At 36.8% G+C, this 16,206-nt stretch overlaps 1 protein-coding gene across 12 annotated transcripts in view; it reads right to left on the bottom strand.

Moving 5' to 3' along the window:
- FIP1L1 (factor interacting with PAPOLA and CPSF1) overlaps positions 1-14,967 on the bottom strand; it is a 75,575-nt gene extending 60,608 nt beyond the window's left edge. For 3 of the 12 annotated variants that reach the window (XM_052641812.1, XM_052641824.1, XM_052641814.1), the window contains exons 1-9: positions 14,664-14,967; positions 13,473-13,517; positions 13,330-13,369; positions 9,924-9,981; positions 8,758-8,861; positions 4,096-4,160; positions 3,456-3,566; positions 2,907-3,037; positions 2,547-2,615 (exon numbers count right to left, since the gene is read on the bottom strand). In XM_052641812.1, the coding sequence (XP_052497772.1) occupies positions 2,547-2,615; positions 2,907-3,037; positions 3,456-3,566; positions 4,096-4,160; positions 8,758-8,861; positions 9,924-9,981; positions 13,330-13,369; positions 13,473-13,517; positions 14,664-14,748 (708 nt within the window). In that variant the 5' untranslated portion in view covers positions 14,749-14,967. The remainder of the gene's footprint in view (positions 1-2,546; positions 2,616-2,906; positions 3,038-3,455; positions 3,567-4,095; positions 4,161-8,757; positions 8,862-9,923; positions 9,982-13,329; positions 13,370-13,472; positions 13,518-14,663) is intronic. The other 9 variants (XM_052641813.1, XM_052641815.1, XM_052641818.1 and 6 more) reach the window with 5 other exon arrangements.
- Positions 14,968-16,206: the final 1,239 nt, after the last annotated feature.

The following is a 16,206-nucleotide window of genomic DNA, read 5'->3' as shown; positions in this document are numbered from 1 at the left end:
TGGCAACCCACTCGAGAGTCCCAAAGAGTCTGACAGACTTAGTGACCAAACAAAAACAACAAATCTACTTGTCAGTATGTTTAAAAATTCACTTAATCAAAAGTTAAAAAGTTATTTTAAAGAGGCTGACTGGCTGTCCCTCAGAAAACTAAGGATAAAAAAAAAATCTTTGTATTAGATATAAAAATAACTTTAAAAACCTGTTCTTTTGTCCATTCCCCAGTATCAGTCTGAGTCCTTGATCATTTCGTACCTATAGTACTCCAACAGTTTCCTATCTGGACTCTGACTCACATTTCCCCCCTTTATACTCTGTGGCCCACCCTGGTTACCAGTTCTTTTTTCTGAAAACCGATCTGCTTACGCTATTCTTATACCCAAGAACTTTCAAATGGCTTCCTACTACCTATCCATCCGTCTGCAGGTTAGGTGCACACTAGTCTTTCACATCATTTCTACCATTCCCAGGCTTCTCCTCTATCTCTCATCGATTCTCAACTCTTCTTTCACACTATCTGGTTTTGTTCACATTGTTTTCTCTGCCTACAATCTTCTCCACTCTCCTCTCTCCTAGTGCAAACTTACTCATTTTTAATCGCATCCCATTTGAAACCTTTTAGACTCTGCAATGTAGGATAACCCACTCTCGCCTCTGAACTCCTTACTGTATTTTGTCAATACACCAATATAACACTTTCACAATACAATATGGTTATCAGTTTGTATGTACACATCACTCAGATCGTGAGCTTCCTGAACACAAAGACTGTTTTACTGTAGCACAGGGCTGGGCACAATGAAGGCATTCAGATATGTCAATAAAGTTGGGCAAGTTTTTTTCCTTCTATCTCCTTCTCACCAATCCTAATAATTACAGTTCAAAATGGTAGAGAAGTGGACAAGAGCTTGGACTTTATTCAACTACACCATACACTGCCATCCAAACAGTAAACTTGTAAGTTACTGTCCTAATCACGAATAGACAGTAATTCCTTCAACTCATCTTCCTGGTTTCCATGCTTTCTAAAATTACACCCTACAAAGCCATGTCTTCTATTCTCCAGAAAAAATTAACTCTCTGATTCAATAAGGCTGATTTCTTAAATAATTTGACTACACCTATCAAATTCAAGTCCTTATTCCTTCAGAAGTAAATAAATCAGAATGGAACAATCATCTCCTCTCACATGATCAAAAGAAACTTCAAAATGATTTTTTGATAGACTGTATGTATAACTTATTCACTGTGGCTACCTTCAATAAAAGACCAGACCCTAGCAGTTTCTTCTTATTCTTTGCTTTTAGTAGTTTACTGCAAGAGAACACAAAGTATACAAAAACTGGAAGTTTAAAAAGGCAGTTCTTTTTTCTGTTGGAAGAAAATGAAAAGCACCATTGCCAACAAACTATTTCCTCATCAAGATAACTTCTCTAACTATTCATTGCAATTGTAAAAGACAATATATTCAATGTCTAACTAAGTAGGTATCAAAAATAACTTGATGACCATTTAAAATAAGAGAGACATCAAACACTTTCAAAATATTTACAGCAGAACAAGAACCAAATACTTACCCAAAGTAGGATGTAAATTAAAATTAAATTCTCTATACAGAACTGTGTCCAGCAGAGCGGCTACATCTGCGGATATAGCACATGCATCGCATAAGGCAGTATTTTGGAGGACAGGGCTATAAGCCCCAAAAGGGACACAGAAAAGTTCCTGCCCATAAAAATTCCCTGAGTGTATAGCTCAAACTAAAAGTCACTCCCAGTCACTGACATCCCAGTGTCACTCAACACAAGAATCAAGAATTAAGACTTAAGGTAAAGGAAGAAGAGTTTATAATCAGGTTTTGAGAAAGTTTGTGGGATGCTGTGTATCACACAAGTATGAAAATATATTATTATTCTTTGGAATGATCATATGGAATAGAGAAGCAAAAAGTCAGACCTGATACCCAAGTGGTATCAACCTACAAGTTCCTCACTAACTTGCTCCTTTTAAATATTCATTTAAAAAATCAATGACTTTATCCTAATTTTGTTGAGTCTCTCTTGGTGACTCTCAAAGAATACCTAAGATTCTTGAGATACCTTCAACTGTAAGAGACATCACATCAATGATTTCAGTGTCACACAGATAATACAGGGTATGCCATCTACCTTACCATTTTTTAACAGAAAATCAGGAAAAATAAGTCTCCAATTCTGATAAAAATTACAGCAGGATCTACAATGAGTGCTTAGCCTGTTGGCATGAACTTTTATATCCTACAAACAAACATACACTTGACTCAAAATAAAATCACAACATACAGCAAGAAGAGTTTTACTTTGCATTTGTTAGTATAATAGGCTATAATTCACATGCTTGCAAAAGTGGAGATAAAACAACAATCAGCAAATTTGTAAGTCACCAGGAAGCTGAAGATTTGGAAAAAAGGTAGCTATTTCCATTTTAATCTTGTCCCTCGAGTAGTGGTATGGGAGCAGACTCAAGAACAAAAAATGAGAGCAACCAAGGATAATTTACTAAAATTCACCTTAAAAAGATTGAATCTGCCATCTTGGATCTCTGCACCTGGTGTAACTTCCATAGTACAGTCTTCGGCCTAAGTTAAATAACATATTCCCCATTAAGATACCACATAATTTTTAATTGACAGGCCACATAAAGACAAACCAGCTGTGGCTAGTCTGCAACATGAAACTAAAAACATCAGATAATCATTAATATGAAACTCTGAAAGGGAAGGAGGGGGAAAAAAACAAACACGGTAAAACGGAATTTTTAAACTATCATAGAACATTTAACCACCTTTATAGGGAAAAACTGATGTATTTAGGGAATAAAATTGGGATAGTAGAAAAGGCCGGGGTATTTTGGAATATTTACTAATTACCGTAATTTTATTTGTAGTAGAGGTAACTGGTATAACTTCAAGCCCCATTCGTATCCTCTTCTGTTTTTCACAGTAAGCCTTCCAGGTATCTTCATTAAACCCGTAATTAAAATAATCAGAAAGATCAGCACCTAAAGATAAAACATACTTTCAGTGTACAAATGATTTCAATTCTATTTTTATGTAGTACATAAAATATAATAAACTGTAAAAATATAGAGTTCTATTAAGTCTTATCACCTCTTCTAATTTTACCAATTCTCCCAATTAATACCATAAAGCAACAGAACTATACAAAGTTTTGACCAAAATGATTTCCTCTAGAATTGGCATTATAATAAAAACAATGAGTCTACTTTTATATAATGCTGGGTCACCTGTAAGATTTAATATTATAAGTCACTATTGTGTGCTTAAGACAATAAAAATTACATTTAAAAAGTAATATTATATGCTGAAAAAAACTTTTCTAATGATTGTTCATACTGTTTGCTAATGACTATTTATAGTAAAATTTTTTCAAACTGATATAATCCACAATGATCTTACCAGGTTTACGCCATGGTTTATCTTCAAAAGAATCCAAATCCACCTCCAAGAGCGGAACTCCATTAATGCTTCCAGGCGCATCCAGATCTACTCCTTTCACTTTCGTTCCTACTTTAGAAAATTACAAAACCATAAAGGACCCATATTAGTGAGACATACCACAGACAAACAGAAAACAATGACACCCTTTTACTACTGCTAATGCTAGCACTAATTGTGGCAAAGATTTCTCACTGAGTAGTAACGTTTCCACAAATAAAAAGTGAGGTCAAAGTTTATGGTGTAGTTATAAGATAAAACAGAGAGATTAGAGACTTCTTGTTTATAATAAGGGATTCCTGTACCAAGAAACTTCCCTCTTTTAAATCATTATCTTCATACATTCTGTGAGCTAAGAAAGATTTCTACCTTTTAAAAAAGCTGTAGAACAAACAAACAACAACAAAATCACACACGTGACAGGAACCCTATGTGACCCACAGCCTAAAGGATTTACTAACTAGCCATTTACAGGAAAGTGCCCACTATATATGGTCAAAACTGTTCTTTTTAACTGAGTTGTAATAACTAACATCTATTCTTGACTTATTCAGATATATGCCCGATTTTCCTATTGATGCAACTACAAATATAAATTTACCGGTAGTTCCATAAACTCTTCCTCCTGTCTTGATGTTAAGATTTACAGGTGCTGTACCGTAACTCCTAAAAGCAAAATAATAAAAATTATCCTGAAATGCTGCAATGAAAACAGTAAAATATTCAGTATGTACATACAAATTATATACCCACATATTAACTGGATAGACTGACACTAAAACATTTTAGAAAATGTTTTAAATTTTAAAAGTCTATCACTTGCTCAATAAAAGATAAAAACAAATTTTTTAAAAAGTATGATTAATTTTCCATCTTAAAAACCTACCTGTAAATAATTCAATATTCCACTGTTACAAACTAACCAGAAATTTGGCTGGACAGGAAAGAATAGTTTATATGCCTTGTTTTTACTTCCTCATCTCCTACTCATTCATCTGGACTTGCAAAAACTCACTGCTTCTTGCCCGCCTAATAATGTTCATCTTTTGTCTCCAACGTGTTAATTGTGACACCTAGGTTGTTCCGTCTTAGAAAACTAAGGCTATATTCAATAAAATACTCAAATATTTGTATAAAGCTCCACTGCTATAAATTTAAGAAATATAAGGTAGCTCAAACAAAACTGTTACTATCAGGGAGGACCATCATTACCAACTTGAAAGGTTTCATCATCTCACTGACTAATTAATTCATCTAATAAATGCTTTTGCCCATGGCTTAGGGGTAAAGAACCCGCCTGCAATGCAGGAGAGCAGCAGGAGCCATGGATTCCATTCTTGGGTCAGGAAGATTCCCTGGAGAAAGAAATGGCAACCCACTCCAGTACTCTTCTTGGGAAATCCCAGGGACAGGGAAGCCTGACAGAGGAGTCGATGGGGTCGAAAGAGTCAGACACAACAATAAATGCTTAAGTACCAACAATGTATCACATATAGTTCTAAGCTAAGGACAGAGAATGAGGAACTGGACAAATATGGTTCCTGTCTGTTAATACTTACATTTCAACAATCAAGTTCAGCACAGCAAAAGCACTCTGAGGTATCTATATAAGATATACAAAAGTCCCAGCTATTTGAAAGTCAAAGTACAAAAACCCAGGACTGTCTCCAAATGGCCCTCTTACAGAACTGCTAAAGGATAAATCAAAACAGTATTTATGGCTTACCGTAGTTCATTACATGAAGTTCTTTACTTCCCACCCAGCTACTTTCCCTTCCCCAAAGTGCCTTTTAAAATGTTACTTTTCTTTTTTAACACCACCAAGCCTTTGCATTCATTGTGAGTAAAGAAGCTCAGCTGTCTGGAAAACTGTATTCAAGTAAATCTGACACCAATCAATAGCTGCCCTGCCACCATGAGATGTCAGGCTTCTCTAGGGGCTAGATCCTATGTACCTGGATGTCTAAATGAACTTCAAATTAAATGTACCAAGAAATTTTATTTTAACCTGCTCCTCCCACCTTACCCATATATGGTAATACACTGCTATGTATACAATGAACTAATCTAGAAATCTCCAAATCATTGAGTCCTTTATCTCCCTTTCCATCTATAACCAACCATTACCCACATTATTTCCATTTATTCTTTACTCATATATATCAAATTATTTCATCTATCCCTATATTACTGCTGCTGGCTTAGCTTTATCATCCCATGTGGATGATTACTTCAAATCTATTAACTAATTTCTGTCTAGCACATCTCAACTACTTCTGCTAGTTTTATTTCAAATGTGACCGACTATTTATAATAACCTTTAAAGGTTCCATGATGACCTGGCAAAAATGTACTAACGTTCCTCTTCTGTGGTTTAAATAAGCAACCTTTCTCATCTACCTTATTCTCCAGCATTCTGGTTCCTCTAAGTCATGCTTCCACTACATCTAAGTAGCTTCCTCTGCCAAAACCGTCAGTCCATTTCCTTCTGTCTCAAGAATTACTGAAATAACTTCAAATACTACCTCCTTTAGAATTTTCTCTTTAACACATGCAGACTTTTAGCAACCATCCTCTCAAAACTTTTAAATCATTGTACATGTTTCTAGCTAAACACTTACACTGCTTAGCTAGAAAGTGTTTGCTCACGTCTGTCTTCCTCACTACTTTTGATAAACAAGAATAGTTTATATTCCCATCATCAATTAATAGAATGCCACACAAGCTGTCTTTAAAAAGTATTTAATGAATGAGCAGATGAATTTCAAAGACATAGCTGAGAAGCCACTCTTCTATACAAGGTAAATTATTCCTACCCTAAGATTTGCTTTTCTTCCTACCTTACTTATAGATACAATAAACTCTGTGACAAAAAGTGTGTTACCTACAACAATTCTAGTTTTTACTTTCTAGCAGCTTAAATAAACCAATTTAGCATTGTTCCTTAAAAACAATTTGCTCTTTAAATTTGCTTCTGAAAACACTGCACAAAGTAAGTATTCATCAAATTTTCTCCTTGGCTTTCTTTCAGTTTTCAACGGCTATATCTTGAGATAGCAAGGTTAAAAAAGCTTTATACTCTCCAGAAAGATCTGTAACTTAGTTTGAAATGCATTAAAAAATACAAAAGAAAAGATGGACTGTTGAGTGGGTGGAGGCATGGAAGTAGGTAGTAGACAGACAGGTGATAGAGCAAACACAGCAAAACATAAATTATATAATCCAGCTGATGAGTAAATGGGTGTCCACATCAATTCCTTAAACTTCCTCGAATGTTTGAAAATTTTCATGGTCAAATGTTGAGGGAAGAAAAAAGTTCAAAGACAACTGTGTTTTTTAACATGCAGTCTATTTACTAAATAAATATCTACTAAATACCATATGTAGGACAATGTAAGAAATAGGAAAATTCATAAACCATGGTTTCTACTCAAAGATTTCAGAGTCTAACTGTGTTAAACGTGCAAACATAATTACAATCCATGAAACTGCTATAAGAAATAAAGTTCAGATAAAAGTACTATGGGAGCCTATGTGTATTTGATATTTGTATGAAAGTCTTATCCCAAAATTGGTCATATTAGTAAAAACTAATCACCATTTCCTTTAATTCTTCTATACTTGCAAATACAAAAAATTTTAGAGGATAATATTTACTAAAAATGCAATGAATACTATGGTATTATTTTGAAGTGTTCCTTCTGCGTAGTGCAAATGAAAAACAAAGTCAAAGTGTTAGTCACTCAATTATGTCCAACTCTTTGTGACCCCATGGACTGCAACCTGCCAGTAGGACTGTAGTTCCTCCTGTCTATGGGATTCTCCAGTCAAGAATACTGGAGGGGGTACACATTCCTTTCTCCAGGGGATGTTCCCAACCCAGGGAGTGAACCCGGGTCGTCTCCTGCACGGTAGGTAGATTCTTTACTATCTGAGCCACCAGGGAAGCCCAGATGACAAAGGCCTATTACCATAAGGGCTTACTAACATCACAAGCTCAACATTAATCATTTACATCAGCATTACCCTAACATGAATCATTTAAATCCTGCCCCCCCACAAAAGTTGCTGGGGTCTTAAAATTCCACAAGCAGTCATTATTATAATGCAAAACTGATTATGATAACTGAATTACCTTTAAGCTTTCTGAAATAACTTCAAAAAATTTCTCTACTAGATAAAATATTCAAAAGTATTTAGGTATATATTGTTCCATTTCAGATAAGACTGTGCAATTAATGAAAAGCTTGTTTCCAATGTACTAGTACCACAGTATACATCCAAATTGAAAAGCAGAGAAACAATGTCAACTCTTATTCTACCACAACAAAATCACAATCCGTACTTTATTCCTCAGCAGTCCATTCACTTGATCCAGCTTTACAGACTATAAACCCTGAGACAACATACTGGCATAAACAGCCCTCAGGATTATTAACCACTTGAAAAATACACTATAAAAAGCAAAAATAAGTACTTTGGTTATTGTTTTTATTGAACAAAAAAAACGAAACTCAGGTCTGGAAAAGTAATAAAATGTTAAAAACAATATAGATGCAAACAACAATTTAAGGTTTTCTAATTAAAGAATCTGTGGCACTCAATTAATTTGTAAAAACACTTCAATTTCAAGAATAAAAAACTGCTACTTCCACACAAGTTTACCTAACTTTATATTTAAGAAAAAAAATTTAATTTTGAAATCCCTTTACATCATGAGATATAACTAAATGCACGCATGCATGCCAAGTCGCTTCAGTTGTGTCTTGACTCTTTGTGACCCTATGGACCATAGCCCTCCAGGCTCCTCTGTCCATGGGATTCTCCATGCAAGAATACTTGAGTGGGTTCCCCTGCCCTCCTCCAGGGGATTTTCCTGACCGAGAGATCAAACCCGTGTCTCTTATGTCTCCTGCACTGGCAGGCGGGTTCTTTACCACTAGTGCCACCTGGGAAGCCCTGTAACTGACATATAACACTGTATTAACTTCAGGTTTACAACAGAATGATTTGACATACGTATAAATTGTCAAAATGATTACAGTAAGTTAACATCCACCACCACAGATAGTTACAAATATTTTTTTTCCTTGTGACAAGAACTTGTACCTACTATCTTAGCAATTTTTCAGATGAAATTTTAATAAGAATTCATATCATGGTCAGATGGAAAATTGTAAAAACAATGGAATCAATCACTAATTGTCTGATACAGGCACACTGCCTTTGATTTAAGCACATACAACTGTTACTTATAACTCACCCATACTGTGGTGCTCCCGTTTTAATGTCTCCTATAGTGACGTGAACATCGTCCTCATCATCATCACTGTCGCTATCACTATCATCTTCAGTCTCAGTCACTTTCTACACCAAAAAAGAACAACCACAAAATGCACTCATTAATCCGTTTCAACATTTGATCTGAGATGTGTAACTGAAAAGGTAACCATTTTGCATTTTTTGAGCTCCTTTTAAAGGAAAAAGTTATAGTGTCACTGCCTATTTCAACTCATTTACAACTCTGATGTTTTACATGACAAAAGGATAACGATGTTAAGTAAAACTTTTTTTCATCATTGTCTTTTTGTAAATAACACCGTATGTATTCTTCCTGTTAAGAACTGCTCCTCTTGAAAATAAGATCTAAGGCAACATACTAAAATATCTAAAAGATAAACTTAAAAAAACTTGAGGAATTCTTAACAGAAAGAACATGAAGGTAGTAGGAAAACAATTTTTAAGGGTCACAGAGTCATGGTTAAAATCACCAAAGAGTTAAAAAACAGTTCACTTACTCCTGACAATCATTTACACACAGTAGAGGCCCTGCATGCAGATGACTGAGGGAATACTTCGTTTCCATGAGGAAAAGTTGGGCCATACACAAAGGTTTTATTTTGGCTCTAAAAGGCTGTTTTGTGCTTAGTCACATAAGAGTAAAATTAAAAAGTAAAACTCTTAGGCTAAATACTTTTTTGTATACAAGTTCGAGCTTGCAGAATACAATCTCGTTTTTACAGGATTAAAACATGTTAAAACATTCCTAAGACCAATGATTTGTCACCTGTAAAACGTCACTTTTAACAGGCATGAGGTCAGACTGTCACACACACACATATATATAAATATATATAAATAAAATATAGATATATCTGCTAAAGAAATTGACAAACTTGGGTTGCAAGATGCAATGTTTGCTTTGGAAAAAACTAGGCTATTATTATTAATAATAAACTGCTATTTTATTAAAGCCATAAACATTAAGCCTTTGTAAATGTTCCATTTCATCTAGAGTTTCCTGCCACTAATTCTCATGCAAAATACTGTAAGTAATTCTAAATTTTGGGTTTTTTTCCTATGTGAACGGGAAACTACCGATAAAGATTTTGAACAGAGAAGTAACCAGATCTCAAAGCCTTGTGTTACCGGTTTAGGTACGCCATTTTCAGGAGTTTCGTCTTCAATTCCAGATGGAGGATTGGCACTACAAGCAACAAAAACAAGCACACGCTGTGTATTACTTTTCTGAAGTAAGGATGGAGCATTATAGTATTTTTAAGCTATGTCTGATAGTTCCTTGAAATTACTGTCTCCGTTGGATAAGAAGATGGTAAAAACTGCCTGTCTTACTCTGCTATTCCTAATGCCTATACAAAACATGTACATTCAACACTGGAAGTAAAATGGAATTGCACCCACAGTTTGTTAATGATGCCAAATTTGCAGTTTGATGATGGAATACAATTTGAGTTTTTTACATTTTTAAAATATGCATCATACTTTATCTTATTTACCCTAAAACTACCTTGAACATTGAGGTACTGTAGGAACTGCCAAGGGCTATGTAACAGTTTCCTCTTTTCTTCCTCATTTTATAGTTTTATCTTATTGGATATATATCCTTTGTGAAATACAAAACAAATTTTAAGATTTTAATAAAGTTAATTTTCATTTAAGACTGCCTTCCAGTTTGGCAGTGAGGAGCTCCAGATCTAATTTTCACACATGACAAAAATACTTTTTTAAGGCTAGTTATTAATTGGAATTTGCCCTGTTATAACAAAATTGCTATATAATAATAAATATTCTTATTCTCACAAGACTCAGCATATGGCCATTATCCATGGTGTCAGATTTCCAGTACTATAGTGCAATTGGTTCTTACAATTATAATTTTTATAGTGGAAATTAACCATTAACCTCATTTTATAGATAAATTAACTCAACTCACAATTATGTAGGTAAAGCATTTCTAGGAAAAATGTCCAGATGTTGATACAGTTCAAAGCTCTTTTCACTGAATTCCTGCTAATCTCTTCTAAACTTCACTTTTTGTCAGTTTCTATAGGAATCAATTTAATCTCTAGAGTGGTTTTTTTTTTCCGTAATACAATTTCCAAATAAAGCAAAATGAAGGGTAAAACCTGAAAATTTATCTGTTAAATTTTCATTGTTCTACACTAGCCCAAGGAAAAAAATATGCAACTGTGATTATTCAGTACATTTCTCAGAAACCAGCTGGGCTTGTTCTTTTATGTCACAAAACAGTATATTTAACCAAAACTTGGATCAGTGAAACATGACAATTAAGAGACAGCACAATGCAATAGTTAATGACAATTTCAAGGATGGGTTAGTCATTTTTTTAGTCACAAGAATCTGGGGAAAACTAATAGCAAGAGCTCAGCTCATTTAGGGCAATGTAATATGTACCACTCTGAATACCAGAACACAGGTTTGTCTGGCAGGGCGCTCGTGCCCAACAGACTTAAGTTTTTATTCCCTATCACCATTAAAATCCTAGAAATGTGGTAAAATTATAAGCTTTTTCTAGAAAAATAAAATTTTAAAGATAGATCTTTTCCTTTGGATGAAATAAACAGCTTTCCAAATAAAGTGCTAATAAGGAACATGGAGACATTTTGACAATGACAAGGGAGAGGGCCTCCTCTCCAATCAATTTAATCAGGCTGTGTACTGAGGAAGTAAGAAATCAAAAAATAAGCTTCAAGAATTATAGCCAAGAACTCATATTAACAAAATAAAATAAAAATTAGTTCACAAAATCATGTTATTATCATTAATTTCTGGACTAAGTGAAAAACAGGATAGGAAGTAATATTACTTTCATCACTATATACTACACAAATCCCAACTTTGTGATTAATTGAGATCAGGGTTAGGAACTGATTTGGATATATCCATTTCAAAATTAAATAACAAGATTTCAGATGGTACAGTACTGAGTTAATTTAAAAAAAAACACATCCAAAATAGGGGTATTTTTAAGCAAAGAATAAGTTCAACACCCCCTAAGCTGTTTCCATTTCTCACTTCTTCCCTTCATCCACTTTTTAAAAAACAGCAGCAGAGATACAATTCATATTCCATACAATCTACTCATTTGAAGCATACAACCAGAAGATTAAGTATGAAGACAGAATACTGTATCTATATAATTACAGTACATTTCCACCATCCCAAAAAGAAATCTTACAGATATGTAGTTGGTCTCCATTTTTCCTACCCCAGTAACTACTAACCACTTTCTGTCTCTTTGGATTTACCTATTGTGTACACTTAATATAATTAGAAACGTAATACACAGTCCTTTGTGCCTGGCTTCTTTTACTAAGCATAATGTTTTCAAGGTTCACCTGTGTTCTAACATATCAGTACTTCGTTTCTCTTCACTGTCAAACAGTATTTCAACTTATGAATATATCACTTTTCTAAATCTGTTGATTCATCATTTAATGGCTATTATGAATAATGCTGCTATGAACATTCACATAAAACTTTTTGCGATGTGTTTTAATTTCTCTAAAGAATGTATCTAGTAGAATTCCTGGATCATGTATATATGGCAGCTCTACATTTTAACCTTTAGAGAAACTATTAGACAGTTATCCATAGTAGTTGCACCATTTTACAATTCCACCATCAGAGTTACAATTTCTCTGTATTTTCAGGAGCACCTGTTACTACCTGTCTTGATTACAACCATCCTAGAGTCAGACACGACTGAGCGACTTCACTTTGACTCTTCACTTTCATGCACTGGAAGAAGGAAATGGCAACCCACTCCAGTGTTCTTGCCTGGAGAATCCCAGGGACAGGGGAGCCTGGTGGGCTGCCATCTATGGTGTCGCACAGTCAGACACAACTGAAGCGACTTAGCAGCAGCAGCAGCAGCAGTGGATGTGAGGCATTTCCTCCTCTTTTTATACCCAAATATTCTTTAAAAGTCCTTTTTGCAATCATGCCTTCCCCATTATAAGACACTAAGGAATCCGGTCAGAGTAATGTCAGCGTGTATCCATGTACTTGTATCAATGAGCTATTTTGAATTTAGGGTAAGTTTCTAGCTCCCTAATATGTTTGATAAATGACACACCTTTCTAATAATCTAACAAACACTTCCAATCTTATAAGAAATTCATTCATTCCACACTTAATTTTACATTTGAAATACTTAAGTTGTAAAAGTAGTTACCCAAATAACTCTTTATTTTTTAAAAATTTAAACGTTTTTTCCTTAGTAGTGTAATGGTTATACCGTATACTCCACTACTAAGCTCACTTAAGGTTATGAAGTTATTTAATATGAAAAATATTCAAACCCTTACCTCAAAACCTGTTTGTCCCCTAGGCTACTAGCAAACAGAATTGGTTTAAGAGTACATCCTGAAATAGTAATAAACTATAAAGGACTCAAGTGTCTTCCAATCTCATTCAAGCAATGATTATAACCAAATAATGTTGACAGTCTGTTGACAGGACCACTGTACCACACAATCTTTGTTGAGTATCAACAAGAAATTTCACTAACCTGGCGTTTTCTTCTTCTGGCCTTTCAACTTCATTTTCATCTACCAAAAAAAATACATACATACATAAATAAAATTAACAAACAAATCACTCTTAAAGAAACCATTATTATGAAAATCTGAAGTGATCATCACAAGCACTAACCTAGGTCCTTTGCCAAATCAGTGTGCACATGCACGTCCCATGGGCCTATAAGCACATCCAAAGTTAGATCACCTTAGAATGACTTAACAAGATTATGTTTCTAATGAAAAATAAAATTAAAAAAATCAACTTTTAAGTAAAGATTTCTAGGTCTTTGTAAAAGAAACCCTATACAGTTACATTTCAAAGAGTACTAACTAATGCTAAATCTTGCACCAAAGGTAATGTATTTTACAAGTTTACCAGAATCAACATTTGTCAAAGTCACATCTAGGAGCAGCAAGGTGCCCAAACATGCACTTTTACTAGACTACTCTAAACACAATTGAGAATATGCCCTTTAGGCACGAAACAAACATTAACTTTCAAACTTAGCACGAACAGACAAAAAGGGACTGCGACTTCATGGAAGTTAAAAAACAAATGTCAAGCAACTCTCTTTCAACGGGTAAGCAAAAGATGCAGTAAATTCATTTTGTGAAAAAGATAGATACACGAGATGATACTGAAAACCATAAGCCTAAGGGACATAAGGTACTTCTACGTGGGTTACAGCGCAGTCTCTTAAAAAAGAAAAATTTCACCTTAATACAGGAGACATTCGGGGTTTTCTTTATGGGCCATAATGTATTCCATCTCTTTCTCTCACTTTTTAATTAATTATTTTTAAAGCACGACTTTCAGACAAGGAGGTACCCTTGCAGGTGCATTCCACACAAACTGACCATCAAGAAACAAGACGTTAGTTTTACAGCATCAACTTTATTTAGCTATTATTACAGAATGACTGTTTGTGGGACAAGAAGGGCATCCTACAGTCAAAGGGCAACAAGAAACACGCCAACAAAGCTCAGAATCGATACAAGAAACAAGTGAAAGAGTGCCGAGGCGAGGTGGCCGAGAACGGCGGGCGCGGAGGAGGGCGAGGCTGGGTTGCGACCCCGCGTCCCCGGCCCGGCCCGGCCCCGCAGCCGCTGGGTCGTTGCGCGTTGGGGGCGTGGGCTGGGCGGGAGGAGGAGGAGGGGGGCGGGGAACGCGCACGCCGCGCTCGGCCTAAGGCAGGCCGGAGGAAGCTCCGCACGGAAGGCCGCAGGCGGCGGCGTGAGGGGCCCGGGACGCCGGCAGTTTGCGGGTCGGGAGGGGAAGCCTGAGAGAACCCGGGAGAGAGAGAAGGGACAGGAAGTTCCGTACCGCCATAGAGCCACTCTTCCTCCTCATCCCCTCCGGTCCCGCCGCTCAGCTCCGACACTAGGCGCTCGACCTCGCCGGCCGACATGGCCGCTCCGAGCACAACTTAAGCGCAGTGATCAACAGCCCCCTCCAACCCCTTCCCCTGCCTCGCTGACCAGGGGCTCGAGAGGGGCGCGAACCCGCCGGCGAGCGGACGAAGGAAGCACGAGACTGAAATCCAGGGCAGACAGCCGCGGAGGCGGCAAAGCAGACGACTCCGGCGCCCTCCGCCCGCGCACGCGCAGCAGCACCAAAGCGGCGCGGCGTTTCTAGGTGGCTTCACTTCCGCGGCGGCGGCCCTGAGTCTTGGTGCGCGTGCGCGTCGTGGCGGGCCCCGCCCCCCCATGGGATCCCGCCGGCGTTTTAGCGTGGCTTTATCTCCTGACGTTCTACGTTGGCTAGAATTCCCCTCCCCCTATGTGGACTCTGATAGCTTGTGTTTCTACTGCTGGAGAGAACACCATTCTTACTTTCTGGCTTTGATGCCTGCATTCTCTTCTCTACCTGTTCTGTTTTTCTAAATCTTCTGAAAAGCGTTTCATTTTTCACTTGTATCAGAAGTGATATAAAATCGTTACCCTATCGGTCCCTGTATCTCATCACAGAAGAAATCTAACTCATGCTCACGTTCTTGAAAAATTACTTTTAACAGCAAACAAAAGTCAAACCAAAAAATCAAGCATGCGTTTTCCTTGTCAAAAAGAACTCATCCACTACCTTCCTTTCCAGAAGTAGGTCTTGTTTTTCTGTTTCACATGCAGCATTATGAAATTTTATACATAGTTGCTTCAAGTATATCGTTGTGGAAGAACCTGAGATTAATGAGCCTTAAAGTGTACAACATTCAGAAACATTTCAACATTCAGAAAACTAAGATCATGGCATCCGGTCCCATCACTTCATGGCAAATAGATGCGGAAACAGTGGCTGACTTTATTTTTGGTGGCTCCAAAATCACTAGGGATGGTGATTGCAGCCATGAAATTAAAAGATGCTTGCTCCTTCGAAGGAAAGTTACGACCAACCTCAGTTCAGTTCAGTTGCTCAATCATATCCAACTCTTTGCCACCCCATGAATTGCAGCACACCAGGCTTCCCTGTCCATCACCAGCTCCCAGAGTTCACTCAAATTCACGTCCATCGAGTTGGTGATGCCATCCAGCCATCTCATCCTCTGTCGTCCCCTTCTCCTCCTGCCCCCAGTTCCTCCCAGCATCAGAGTCTTTTCCAATGAGTCAACTCTTCGCATGAGGTGGCTAAAGTAATGGAGTTTGAGCTTTAGCATCATTCCTTCCAAAGAACACCCTGGACTGATCTCCTTTAGAATGGACTGGTTGGATCTCCTTGCAGTCCAAGGAACTCTCAAGTCTTCTCCAACACCACAGTTCAAAAGCATCAATTCTTCAGTGCTCAGCTTTCTTCACAGTCTAACTCTCACATCCATACATGACCACAGGAAAAACCATAGCCTTGACTAGACGGACCTTTGTTGGCAAACTAATTT

This window comes from Budorcas taxicolor, chromosome 6 (genome assembly GCF_023091745.1).
Source record: "Budorcas taxicolor isolate Tak-1 chromosome 6, Takin1.1, whole genome shotgun sequence".
Lineage (NCBI taxonomy): Eukaryota > Metazoa > Chordata > Mammalia > Artiodactyla > Bovidae > Budorcas > Budorcas taxicolor.
Note: the sequence above shows the minus strand (reverse complement) of the source record. Positions and strands in the feature narration are given on the sequence as shown.